The sequence below is a fragment of the Halichoerus grypus genome, chromosome 13 (genome assembly GCF_964656455.1).
Source record: "Halichoerus grypus chromosome 13, mHalGry1.hap1.1, whole genome shotgun sequence".
Classification (NCBI taxonomy): Eukaryota; Metazoa; Chordata; class Mammalia; order Carnivora; family Phocidae; genus Halichoerus; species Halichoerus grypus.
The window spans coordinates 49,385,108-49,398,545 of NC_135724.1; the positions used below are offsets into that span (position 1 = coordinate 49,385,108).

The 13,438-nt window shown below is 43.0% G+C and overlaps 1 protein-coding gene across 1 annotated transcript in view; it reads right to left on the reverse strand.

The window, feature by feature from the left end:
* Positions 1 to 13,438, reverse strand: part of COLEC12 (collectin subfamily member 12) — a 186,442-nt gene that overhangs the window by 24,936 nt on the left and 148,068 nt on the right. The window contains exons 4-5 of the mRNA XM_036082041.2: positions 7,192 to 7,290; positions 5,414 to 6,460 (exon numbers count right to left, since the gene is read on the reverse strand). Coding sequence (XP_035937934.2) covers positions 5,414 to 6,460; positions 7,192 to 7,290 — 1,146 coding nt within the window. The remainder of the gene's footprint in view (positions 1 to 5,413; positions 6,461 to 7,191; positions 7,291 to 13,438) is intronic.

A 13,438-nucleotide genomic window follows, 5' to 3' on the forward strand; every position in this document is an offset into this window, starting at 1 on the left:
AAGAGCATAGGAAGAGAAACTTCCACCTGGGCTAGGAGGGGGCAACTTAACATTCTCTGCAGCTTGCAGAGAAAAGCTCAGGGTGTGATGTGAACTTCCTACCCAAGAGTGCATTATGACGTATGAAGTCCTCCATATACATAATGAGCATAAAAATATGTACATTATTTGTAACAAAAAAATAAGGCTTTCTTAATAAGGTGGTTTTTTGGGTTTTTTTGGTTTACGGATACAGAGATAACTGTTGCTGGGATTCAACATGGGTTTAACGTCTATTTCCACGTTATCACCTTGGCTTAGTGCAAGCAGTCAACCTCAGCTTCTACTTCGCAAGGGGCCAGTGTCTCCTGTGACTGAGCCGTCCCTGTAGGCATGAGGGCTCACAAAGTGCGAGTCAAAAGGATTTCCCAGGAAGCATCAGAGCATTCTGAACCTTGCAGGGACAAGGCCAACATAATTCAAAGTGAATCCAATCCTGCTCCATCCTGCTTTATCCCATCTCTCCCTCATCGTCAGGGAAGAGATCTGCCTGGAGGGATCAAGGAAAGAGAGCAGAGAAGTGCACTGGGAAACGGAGCTCTGCCCCCAGTCTCTTGTTCCCTGGGAACACCTCTGGGCATTCCTGCTCTGGAGGAAGTTGAAGAGATGGAACAGAAAGGGGGCAGCTTGGTTGGCTTGAGACACTTCCGAGGTCAACTCACAAGAAGCGCAGGTAATGAAAAGACCAAGGATAAAAGTATTACGGGAAGGCAAATGAGAAAAGGAAAATATCATTCAGAAGCCAGGATCTCCGGTGTTTTAGAAACACTGAGTCAGAAACCTCCTCCTAATAGACATGTTTCACTTAATATGTCTAAACGGGCCTCTCTTCCTGCACCTCCCCTGTCTGTCCATCCACCTACTTGCTCAAGCTAAAAATCGAGGAGACATCCTGTTCCTCTCTTTCCCTCACCCTCCACTACTGATCCACCCATCAGCCTTGTCCAGCCACGTACACTGGCCCCTGACCATGTGCTCTATTTCTGTCCACACATCTCCACCAGCACCCCTACAACATGCAGTGCCTTGGCAGCTCCTCTGGGCTAAGAACATGTTGGGTAGGAAACCCCAGGGTCCTGCGCACCAAATGGGGTCAAGAACAGGTTGATGTGAGCTCTGAATACTCACAGCCCCTTGTATCCGTAGATTCCTCCCCTCAGTGAAGCATGGCCAGACGAAGCCAGTCAGGGCCCTGATGGCCAGGGAAGGACAAGGCTGCCCTTGGGTCTGCCTACAACACCCCTCCTGACTGAGGAGACCCATTTCTCTCACCTCCAAGTCACCCATAACTGGCCCATAACCCTGCAGTGGACCCCTGTCACCCTGCTTGCTCCCCCATAATCTATCCTTTTCCCACCCCACTCCCCTCCCTGCACCCAGAATGACCTTTTAAAAATATAAATCAGATCATGTCACCACCATGCCTAAAACCTCCCTGTCGCACTTAGAATGAAATCCCAGCTCCCTGCCCTCACAGACTACTTCAGGGGCACCTGAGGACTGGGAAGAGGGCCATGTACTTTCAGCGAATATAGATGGGATTAACAGCATGGGCTTTGGCATCAGACAGCTTGGGCTCAGATCCTGTTTAGCTACTTACTATCTCTGTGAATTTTTTTTTTTTTTATTTAAAGACTTTATTTTTATTTATTTGGCAGAGAGAGAGATAGCAAGAGTGGGAACACAAGCAGGGGAGTGGGAGAGGGAGAAGCAGGCTTCCCGCCGAGCAGGGAGCCCGATGCGGGGGGCTCGATCCCAGGACCCTGGGATCATGACCTGAGCCGAAGGCAGACGCTTAACGACTGAGCCACCCAGGCGCCCCTATCTCTGTGAATTTGAGCAAGTTCCTTAAACACCTCTCCAAACCCTAGTTTCCTCATCTATAAACTGGTGATGATCTTATAAGTACCATCTTACTTGGGGTGTCCGGGTGGCTCAGTTGGTTAAGCGTCTGACTCTTGATTTTGGCTCAGGTCATGATCTTAGTGTTGTGAGATTGAGCCCCGTGGTGGGCTCCATGCTGGGCATGGAGCCTGCTTGAGATTCTCTCTCTCCCTCTGCATCTCTCCAACCCCCTCCCCACCCCTGGCTCACACACACTCTCTAAAAAAATAAAGATAGAAAATAAATAAGTACCTGTCTTACAGAGTTTGTATCAAGCACTCTGTGCATTCACATTCAATATTAGTGGATAAAAATAATCACAATAATGGAAGCATTAACTAATTTAAAGCCAGGGTCTGAATCTTCAGCTATAAGCTTTTCATACACCTCCTTAGCTGCCAAGCCACACTGTCTACACACTAAATATGTTAGAAGTTTACTTGTAGAAGGCAAGCTAGCAATTGAATGGAATAATAAAACTATAAAACTTATAGCTAGAAAATATCCAGAGTACCACAACATGATTCTCTAAGGTTTTACAGTGCCAAGAGAAATTTAGAAAGCTCTTATTTTATGTTGTTGCACAACTACTGAGATCTGCTCCCATTTTGAATTTAAGTTGAGAAAGAATAGGAAAAAACTAAAGCAATCACTGAAGAACTTTCTGATCATCTGAAAGCCTGCTCCTTATTCAGAGTATGACTCATACCCACAATGTCCCTGACTTGCAATTGTCCATCTCCTCTGGAGTTGGGACACCCGTATTGCTCAGGAAAGCCATTATATTTACAGGCAACGCCAATTTTTATAAGGAACATCACATGAAACCAAAATTCGTTTTCTATTCATGAATACCCACTAGCCCGTGTTTCACCCTCCTCAGATGTCATGTAAAATTTCTTCCACATGATAGTCTTTAAATAGCTGTAGACAACTGCCTTGTTCTCCACTAAGTAGTCTCTCCTACAGGTTAAAGTTCCTGGGTCCTTCAATCCTTCCTCAAGCACGTCTGGACTCCATAATCCTGGGCATATTTTTCTGAGCATGCTGGTCTGTGAATGTCCCTCTTGAAAGGGGCCCCTCAAAGTACACACTATCCTCCAGGAGTAGTCTTGCCATAATGAACAGAGTAAGATATCACCTCCTTCATTTTGGACATTGTATTTTCATTGATATAATCAAAGATCACATTAGATTCACTGGCAGACACAGTGACTTGCTTACAGTCAACTAAAACCACCATGCTTCTCATATACATGTTCTCGCATCAACCTCTGTCTGTTTGGTCTTTTCCAACCACAACCAGGATTTTACATGTATTCCCTATCTCCTTCATTTTGTTGGCATCTCTTTACTATTCTAGCCTCTCCAGGTCATTTTGGATTATGGTTCTAGCATCCATGGTCTAGTATATATAGTTTCATGTCACACAAGTATTGGATTATCAGGTCATCCATATCCTCATGCTAGTCACTGACAAAGCTGTTGAATGGGGCTCTGCCATCTGCCATCCAGACCTGCTGCCGGCCCCACAGGGGCTGACTGAACTATCATTCTTTATACACATTCTGTGGAAGACACACCCTCGGGTCACCCCCAATGACTCATGCCCTTGTGTCATCCCTTCCCTGTGAGTGTGCAACCTGTGACTTGCTTCTAGCCAACAGAACATGGCAAAGGTCATGGCATGTCACTCCCCTTGACTTACATTAGATGAGATTACATTACTTAATGCTGTCTCAGCATACTGGAACGAGAGACTCCCTTGCCGGCTTTGAAGAAGCTGCAGTGTTGTCAGATGGTCACATGGCAAGGGTCTACAGGAGGCCTCTAGGCCAGTACCGCTCCTTCCCCCCAAAAGACCCCAGCAAGCTCAATCTCACATTTGCAAGGACATGAATTCTGTCAAGCACCTGAGGGAGCATAGAAATGGAATTTCCCCAGTCAAGCCTCTGATGAAACCTCAGCCCCTCACTGGCATGGTACCCTGGTTAGGCCCTGAGCAGAGGCCGCAAGCCTTGCCCAGACACCTGATCCACAGATACTCTGAGATAAGAAATGGGTGTTGTTCTAAGCTGCTGAGTTTGTAATTTGTTACATAGCATAGAAAACCAGTATCACCAATAAATCCACCTAACTGTGCTGTAATCCAGCACCTGTTTTCTCTGTCTTGTTCTTAACAGCATCAGTAACAAATGCCTTGGTAAAACCCAGATATGCTATTTTCCATTCACTTAGTTTAATAATCTAAAACTCTGTTAATGTGCAGAAATAAGATTAGGTTCACCTGCCTTCTTAGGGAACTCATTCTGATGATTGCTGCTTTCCTGAAAGCTCACAAATTATCCAAATATATCACAAAATATTGTTAAAAACAATCTCGTTTCAGGCTTGAAGACAAATTCCCTATTCTACACAGTGTGTCTACACATCTATTTCCTCTTTTTGAAAATCAGGATTATTTTGCTTACAGGCAGTCTCCTGATACTCTAAAATTCTCTTGATTTTAAGTTACCTGAGGGCAAAGACCATCTGGGCTTCTTTGCATACCCCAGAGTGCTTAGCATAGCATCTTTCACATAGTACTTTCAACTTAAAAGCTGTAAAAATAGTTTATGACTGAAAAATACTATTAATATATGGTTGCCACAAATCTTCAGAAGGAGACTTAATTTGAGCCAAGGATTTTCAATTTACATGGATGACCTGGATGAGAGTAAAACTCAGATTTTATATGCAAGTCACATTCTTTCTGTCCCCTGTGGCCTTACGGATATTGTGACGGCCAACCATCCATCTGCTCATGACACTTAGAAATAGGAATCCCTGTGACCTAAGCAAATTAATCTTGCTTTCAAAGGAGCCCAATTTATAATGACGTTGAAAGAGCTAGGCACTGAGAACATCCAAATTCAGCAAATATTTAATGGACTGCCTTTGAGTGCTGTCTACAAATTCATAGTTAAAACGCTTTTCAAGATATGGAGCTTAATCTACCTTCCCCTTGAGTGTGGGTTGGACTTAATGACTTATTTTTAAAGAGCAGAATATGGTGGAAGTGATGGTATGTGACTTCTGAGGCTAGGTCATAAAAGGCATGTGGCTTTTTCTTGTGCTTTCTCTTGGATCACCGGCTCTGAAGTCAGCCAGCTGCCATACTGTGAGAACACTCAAGCAATTTCACATTGTGAGGAACCAAGGTCTCTTGCCAACTGCGGCCTCCTGCCAAGAGCCATGTGAATGAGTCATCTTGGAAGCAGATCCTCAGCCCCAGTTAAGGTTTCAAGAGGACTGCAGCCCTGGCCAATATCTTGACGCAACCTTACAAGAGATACTGAGCCAGAATCACCCAGCTAAGCCACTCCTGAATTCCCAATCCACAGAAACTGTGAGATAGCACATGTTTACTGTTTTAAGTTGCCAACTTTTAGGGTAATTTGTTATAGAGTAGTCAATAACTAATACGAATAAATTCAGAATTTTCACTTACCTTGCAGTATTGTAAAGTTCTTGATAAGCTGACCATGCTTGGAGTCTACCAGCTTCATTTCTTCCATAATCACTGATAAGTTGGCTACTTCAGTGTCTAACCTTGACCTCATCATATCTTGTTGCATCCTAAGAGAAACAGAATCCAAACGGATGTTGGCCAGTGTGTTATTCAAGGAGGTCAGATCATCTGTGTGTTTGGCCAGTGTATCTGTGCATGTGGTCCTGACTTCATTCAGATTGCTGGTCAGCATCCGCAGGTAGTGGGCAGTGTAACTGATGTTGCTAATGATGTTCACAATATCCGTCTCAAAGAGCTGGAAGCGTTCCTCCAACTGGCTGAACTTGATGGCCGTTCTATTCTCCGCATCCTTGTGTACATCCTGCAGGTCTTTCAGGTTCTGCTCATTGGCTTGTGAGGCTGTGGTGATGTTGTCCATCTGACCTGTGAATGAATTGAGCTGGCTGTTCATATCCTCCAGGGTGTCGTTGTTAGCTTTGGCCAAGGCAGAGTTATTGGCAGCCAGCGTCTGTAAGCTCTGCACTTTCTCCTTCAGCCAATCAGTGTCCTTCTTGGCTTGAAGGAAAACCTGCTGCAGATTTTGGAAGTCATTCTTGATTCGCTGGATAGCCTGGCTCGTGTCATCCACAGACCGCTGCAGATTAGTGATGAGGTTCCTCTGCTGCACCTGGGTCAGGTTCAGGTTGTTGAGGTTCATAATGACCACGTTATGAGAGTACATTTGGCTCTGCAGGTTGCCCTGCAGCACGCTGGTGTCTTGTTGCAGATTGGTGACGTAGCCATTATACGCCTGGAGGGTCTTGTTTACGGTGGTGATGAGGAAAGAGTTATTCTCCAAAGTTTCTTTCAGTTGACTTTGCCTGTCCACCAGTGCATCCCCACTCGCCTGTAACTTCTCCAGAGTATCTTTGTTCTTGCTGGTTTTCTCTGTAATCTCATGAAGTTGCTGACGAAGATCCAGTATGTCTGATCTGAAGGTAGAGAGTTCTGAGTTGGTGCTCATGGCTTTCTTCCCAGTTTGGTCCCCTGGAATAAGACATATTTATTACTTAGGTTGGTGGTATGGAGCAATGATCAGGTGAGGTCAAAGATCCCAAAGAGAGTTAACTGGTATGCACTGTTATTTCAGAGATAAAATTGATATGTATATGCAGAGTGCTCTGCATTAGTAAAACCCACATACCTATTAAAACTGGGTCCTGGGAAATTGGGAGGGGTGCTAACTTTGTAAGCACTTTTCTCAAAGAAGGAGGGGGATTTTGCCAGATTCTAGAGCACTGGGCAGGGTGTCAAGAAGGAAATAACCTACTGTTTATTAAATTCACCATTAATTCTTCCCCAAAAAAACAAAAACAAAAATCAAAGGATAGAAATAATTTTTTAATTTTTTAAAACTGATTTCTATAACTCTTCTATGCAGTCTAGAATATTTCAAATAGGAATTTACTGAACATTTTATAAAAGAGCTTTTATTAAAGTGTATTTGTGGTCCTTTCTAATCAGGATTCGTCTTCAGATTTTAATTGGCACAGAGTGGTTTTTTGGGGAAGAATTCAACTCCAAAATTGCTCCTTAACATTAAAATGTAGAAGTCTTTAAATTAAATCATGAGGAAAGACTCAACACACAACACAAAAATTTAACAACCTTCTGGGTGAATGTCAATTTTTAGTAGTATCATTCTAAATAGCTGAGGTCATTTAACATAGAATTAGAGGATTTAGTTTAATGCACTGTTCATTCTTGTTGCAGATTACCTAATTTTTTCAGGTCACTTTCCACTGCTGTAAGCTTGTCATCATAGGTTTGGCGAGATGTCTCCATGCCACCCGTAACATTGTCCATTTTTTCTACAACTAAGATTTGGGAATTAAGGATTAGTACACACACCTGCTCACATTTTATTTTTCAGTTTCGACAAAAAAAACATTTCATTAGAGAATAAAGGAAACAGATTGAAACAAAAAGTATAAATGAAATCAAATATGGGGAAAAAGCCATTCTTTTAGAAAAATAACTTGTCACAAAACCCAGTGGTAGTTTACTTGGTTGAGAGTTGTATGTTCTTAACTGTTCTTAGGATTCTGTATTGCCTTGGATGTGTTAGATGTTGTTGGGAACTCAGTTTTAATTTTTATGTATTATATAAGCCCTCAATCTGTATTATTTTCTAAAGTAATTTTCATAGATGGAGGTATAACACTGTGATCATTTACAAAATTTTATCACTTATCAGGCTCCCTGCCATTCCTAGAAGGTGGTATGCACTTATCTGGAAGGAAAGTCCATAGTAAAGAACACCTAGCTTACTTCTATAAACAGTCTTTGTAGAAGGAAGGGAAAGAAAGTCAAGAGTGTTTGTCACTCTTTCATGAAGCCTGAAAAGTCTGCTTCTCCTTAGTGACAAGCGAATCTGCACTTTATCATTTCCCAAGAAGATGCCTACATGGGTTTCCAGACAATTATTCATGAAGAAGAATTTTTTTTTTAGCAGCATTTTTTTGATTGTACCTGAAAGGGAAAGAGTTAGTGATACAGTGTTAAATAAAAGCTCCTGTTCTTATTTGTTCTTGGAAGGCAGTAATTCTTTATGGTTGTGAATACAAGTTTCTTTCTAAAATACTGTGTAAGAGTGTGTTTCTCTACATTTGTATCTTTGGGGTAAATACCCAGTAGTGCAATTGCTGGGTCATATGGTAGCTCTATTTTCAACTTTCTGAGGAACCTCCATACTGTTTTCCAGAGTGGCTGCCCCAGCTTGCATTCCCACCAACAGTGTAGGAGGGCTCCCCTTTCTCCGCATCCCCGCCAACATCTGTCGTTTCCTGACTTGTTAATTTTAGCCATTCTGACTGGTGTGAGGTGGTATCTCATTGAGGTGTGCATTGCACCATTGAGGTTTTGATTTGGATTTCCCTGATGCTGAGCGATGTTGAGTACTTTTTCATGTGTCTGTTGGCCATTTGGATGTGCACCCCGATGTTTATAGCTGCAATGTCACAATAGCCAAACTATGGAAAGAGCTAAGATGTCCATCAGCAGATGAATGGATAAAGAACATGTGGTATATATATATAATGGAATATTACGCAGCCATCAAAAGGAATGAAATCTTGCCATTTGCAACGACATGGATAGAACTGGAGGGTATTATGCTGAGCGAAATAAGTCAATCAAGAGAAAGACATGTATCATATGATCTCACTGATATGAGGAATTCTTAATCTCAGGAAACAAACTGAGGGTTGCTGGAGTGGTGGCGGGTGGGAGGCATGGGGTGGCTGGGTGATAGACATTGGGGACGGTATGCGCTATGGTGAGTGCTGTGAAATGTGTAAGACTGTTGAATCACAGACCTGTACCTCTGAAACAAATAATACATTATATGTTAAAAAAAAAAAAAGAAGATAGTAGGAAGGGAAAAATGAAGGGGGGGAGATCAGAGGGGGAGACGAACCATGAGAGACTATGGACTCTGAGAAACAAACTGAGGGTTCTAGAGGGGAGGGGGGTGGGGGGATGGGTTAGCCTGGTGATGGGTATTAAAGAGGGCACGTACTGAATGGAGCACTGGGTGTTATATGCAAACAATGAATCATGGAACACTACATCAAAAACTAATGATGTAATGTATGGTGATTAACATAACAATAAAATAAATAAATTGATTAATTAAAAAAAAAAAAGAAGAGTGTGTTTCTCTGGAAGTGACTCCTGTGAGATCCAACTTCTAGCAGCTTGAGATCAAGTCTGTCTGGGTACCACCAATGGCTTTCTGAAAAGAATGACTTTATTTTTTTTTTTTAAGCATGAATAGATTTTGTATATTAATTGTGAGGTAATGGGGCCAGTTTATTTTTATTCATCAAGTGTCCCACCCATGCATGACTATACGAGAAGATTCTCCTGGCTCCTATCAGGAAGCAGAAGTATGCTCCCATGTTCTCATACAGACGTATGACCCAAAGTGAACCAGCCCCGTGGCTCCTAGCACCTTCCCTAGAGAAGCCTGTCATGCTCTCCCCCTCAAGCTTCTAGAGTGTGGCTATAATGAAATGTGTGCATTGCACCAAATGCTCTTTCTCACCCAAGCCCTTCCATGTGCTCTTCTTTCTACCTAGAATGTTCTTCCCTGGACTCTTCACCAAGTTAAGCCCTACTTGCTCCTCAAGACTCGGCTCATCACTTTCTGTGGGTAATTTTTGCTGCGGTGCATCTTGCAGAATTCTCTTGGCAAGCAGTCCTTTCTCTGCTATAGGACTTACTTCACTGTGTGGTCCTGGCTTGTTTACTATTAGATCCTTTAAGGCAGGAAAATTTGCATTCAGTTTCATCTGTAGCTCTTAGTGTGTGGCACTTAGTAGGTGTTCAACAAATATTTGTTTATTATGCTACTTACTTACATCAGTGAGAGTCTGCCTGCTGGCTCCTGAGGCCTGTGAAAAACTGGCTGAGCTAGAGGTCATGCAAACATACATAGATACAAACATACATACAAAGACATACAAACCACCCCTGGGAAGCCTCAGCACTGTCAAGGAGTACAACATCCAGCTGAATTACCACTGCTTTTTTTTTTTAAGTGACTATATAGACAAGAGAGGTACGATTATAATAATCTATACCTTAAGACTGTTAGATTGACATGCACATTTGTAAATCCCCAGAACTTTTGAAGAACACAATGTTTCATCTGCATTTTAGCAAAGTTAAACTTTAAAAAAAAAAAAAAAAAAGTATAAAATGTTGATGAGTTAAGATTCAGTTTTGATCCTCAAATCAAAACACATGCCTCAGTCTGTCCTCAAACCACACACAGGATCTTCAGTCCTGCCCTTTTTTTCCCGGAAGCTGAAGAAACTTCTAAATATGCTGACAGGCAGTCATTTTCTACCCTCTCTAATTTTCCTTCCATTTTAGTTTTAAAAAACACAGAACTGTCATGGACTGAGAATTCAGGTTTGTGTCAAGGGAATAAATACATTTGTTAAAGACAAAACAAACACCTGTCAGGTTTCTCTCTGGTGCAGCGAGGCCCCGGCCACCAGCGCTACTGAGCTGGTTACACGCACTGGGCCTTGTGGCTCTGCGTTTAAAAATAGGATCTGGGTCTAAAGCTGCAAACTTCAGGGCTGCAGAGCTGGCAGCTTGCTATTGCCTACGAACACTGGGCTGAGGGGCATCCAGAACCAACACTTGCTGAAAGAGCACACAGCATTTTCGTCGGTTCTTACTCTTACCTTATCAGCTCAAGTTGTCAATCAGGAAAACAGTGGCAGAGCCATCCTCCCTCCCCCTAGAAACTCCCAGTCTACTGATGCAGACCCCGGTTTGTAGATCCCTCTGATGTGAGGAAGACGGACATGAAACAGAAGAGTTCCTAGCAGTCTGTTTTTTCATGGGCTTCCCTTTATTAGAAACTGTTTCTTGACAGAGAATTTTTCTTCAGAATATCACTGCTTCGGATATCATGCCCAAAGAGTTGGCCCTCTTCGAGTACCTAAAGCCTAATCCTCTAAAATAATCTGACAGTAATACCTTTTCTATAAAAGCCTTTTGGTACCATCCCTTGGCCTGGGCCATTAACCTCCTTCTCCCTTGTCATAATTCCACCCATCCTTCAGGGTCCACTCCAATCTTACCACCCCAACATGCTAAGCCTTCCCTGATGATTGGATTTCATACCACACCAATAATAACAGCCTCTATTTATCCAGTGCCTACTCTTTAAGAGGTGCACTGCACCATCACCACAGTTAATCCTTAAAACTGCTATTTTACAGGTGAAGAAATTGAGGCTCAGAGATGTTCAGTAACTTGCCCAGAGTTACACAGCTTGTAAACGACTAAGTGAGATGGCAGGCCAGGAGAGCTAATTCCAAAACGAATGCTTTCTCTAGAATTCCAAATTGCCTCTTATTTAGTACTTCTTTTTCCTCAATATAGTTACCTCCCACAAGAGACATAGCTCATGGTCCAGGCCCTGAGGACAAGGAACGAGAGCAGGGCCAAGAGCTCCTGCCTGGTGCTCACGGGTGTCTGTCCCAGACTGTGGTCCTGAGGGGGAAACACGCCCCTGCATGGGTACCTGGGACTTCCGGGAATACCAGCTGCACTCCCCTGGAATGCAATAAAGACATTCCTACCTTGAACACCATTTCAGGTTTCATTACAAAAATATCGAAGATCTGGTTGTCGGGTGTTACCCTGGCTTCTAACAGTAGCCACCCAGTGTGATTTGATGCCCGCCAGGAAAGCCTACAGATCCAGATGTCACTGCTACTTTAGCAGAGCTTAGCAGCAAGGTAGACATTCTATGACTAGGAATATTGAGTTAAAGGAGATTCGTCTTGAGAGAGAGTCAGATTTCTGTCTTTCTTCTTTATCCTAATTCCCCTAAGACGGATGCCTGCTGGGCAGGACAGCGGAGTACGATTTTCCTGTTCAGGGAATGTTCTGGAAGAAACATGATCCACTGAACTTAAGACATGGCTTCTGCCATGGAAGCTCCATGACGGAGAATGAAGAGCCCAAGGCAGAGAATGCCCCAAGCCGGAACAGTCCAAGAACATGGTTTCTGTAAAGCAGCAGATGAGCCTCAGGGTCGCAGCCACTGTACAGCCGTGTGCGGGTGACTCAGCAGTTCCCTGCCTTGTGCAGCAAATTCTCTAGAAGGAACTTCGGTTATATCCTAACTCACGGTTGTGTAAGTGACATGAAAGGAGAAGTAAAAAACTGTTCTGAGAAGAACAGTATGGAGTTGCCTTTGCCAACTCCGATACATAAAGCAGTTTCTATTTTATTTCCTAACTTCTCCTTCAGAGAAATATCTCCTTTCACTGAATATTCTTTTTTTGAAATGGAGATAGTTTCTCTAGACTTCAAAGGGAGATGTGGGAAAGGAGAACTAGGTCTTATCTTTCTCCCTCTTCCAGTGTGGGGTCACTAGAATCTTATCAGCAAGAGAGAAGAATTGCTGTACAAGTAAAAAGAAAACACATCTGGAAAATATCCACATTTTAGTTCATTAAGACTATGTTTGGAAACCAAAACTGTATGTTGTATTATCTTATATTTGTCAGTAGACGCCTGAGGGATGGGGGCCCCTGAGGAGGGAAAAGGGGCAAGACCATCATCTCGCATCCACTTGTACTTGCTCCCTCAGTGTCTCCCTGCTTCATCCTGGACAGATTACACCCACAGAGCAGGACATGCCGACCTTCAGGATCTTAGACTTCTAGGTAGGGCTCTGAGTGGTAACAATGCCTTAGGTGCAGAATGGCTTGGAGGTCCCTGGACATTGATCGATCATCTTTACAGAAGTCGGCCCTCATCTACAATCCATCCATCCATCCATCCATCCATCCATCCATCCATCCATCCTCCCTCTCATTAATTTATCCAGTAACTTTACTTGGTGCCTAAGAAGTACCATGAGGCTAGATGCTAGTGGGAGATACAACAAACTAAAGATACGAGTCTCTTGTCTTCAAGGAACTTAGAGTTTGGGTGGTGAGACAGACAAGCCCACTGGCCATAATGATAGAGTATGACAAGGGCTAAGAGTAAATAGGGGAGTGCTATGGGAACAAACAGGAGGGCCAACTCAGCCTTCAGGGGCTTCTTGCAGGTTGTGGGTCTAAGTGAGACATGAAGGCAAAGGAGCCTTTTAGGTGGAGAGCAGAGAAAAGGTGTTCCCAGCAAATGGACCAGCCCGTGCACAACATGCCAGAGCTGAGAAGGGTTTTCTAGTGTCATAAAAATGAAGGAAATATCTATACTTGAAAAACAAACAAACAAAAAAACCCCTCTCCTTTGGAACTTTCTGTGTAATTCTAAAGGCACAAAGATCCTAGATCTTACTTCTTTGCAGAAGTAAAAATTACAAAATACCATATGGTGGTATGCTCTTCAAACCTCTGTCAACTCTTTCAGTAGTTAAGTGTTTGCTTTCATGATATCACACAGTACTGAGCCCTAAAGGTACTTATTAAACAGCTGTTT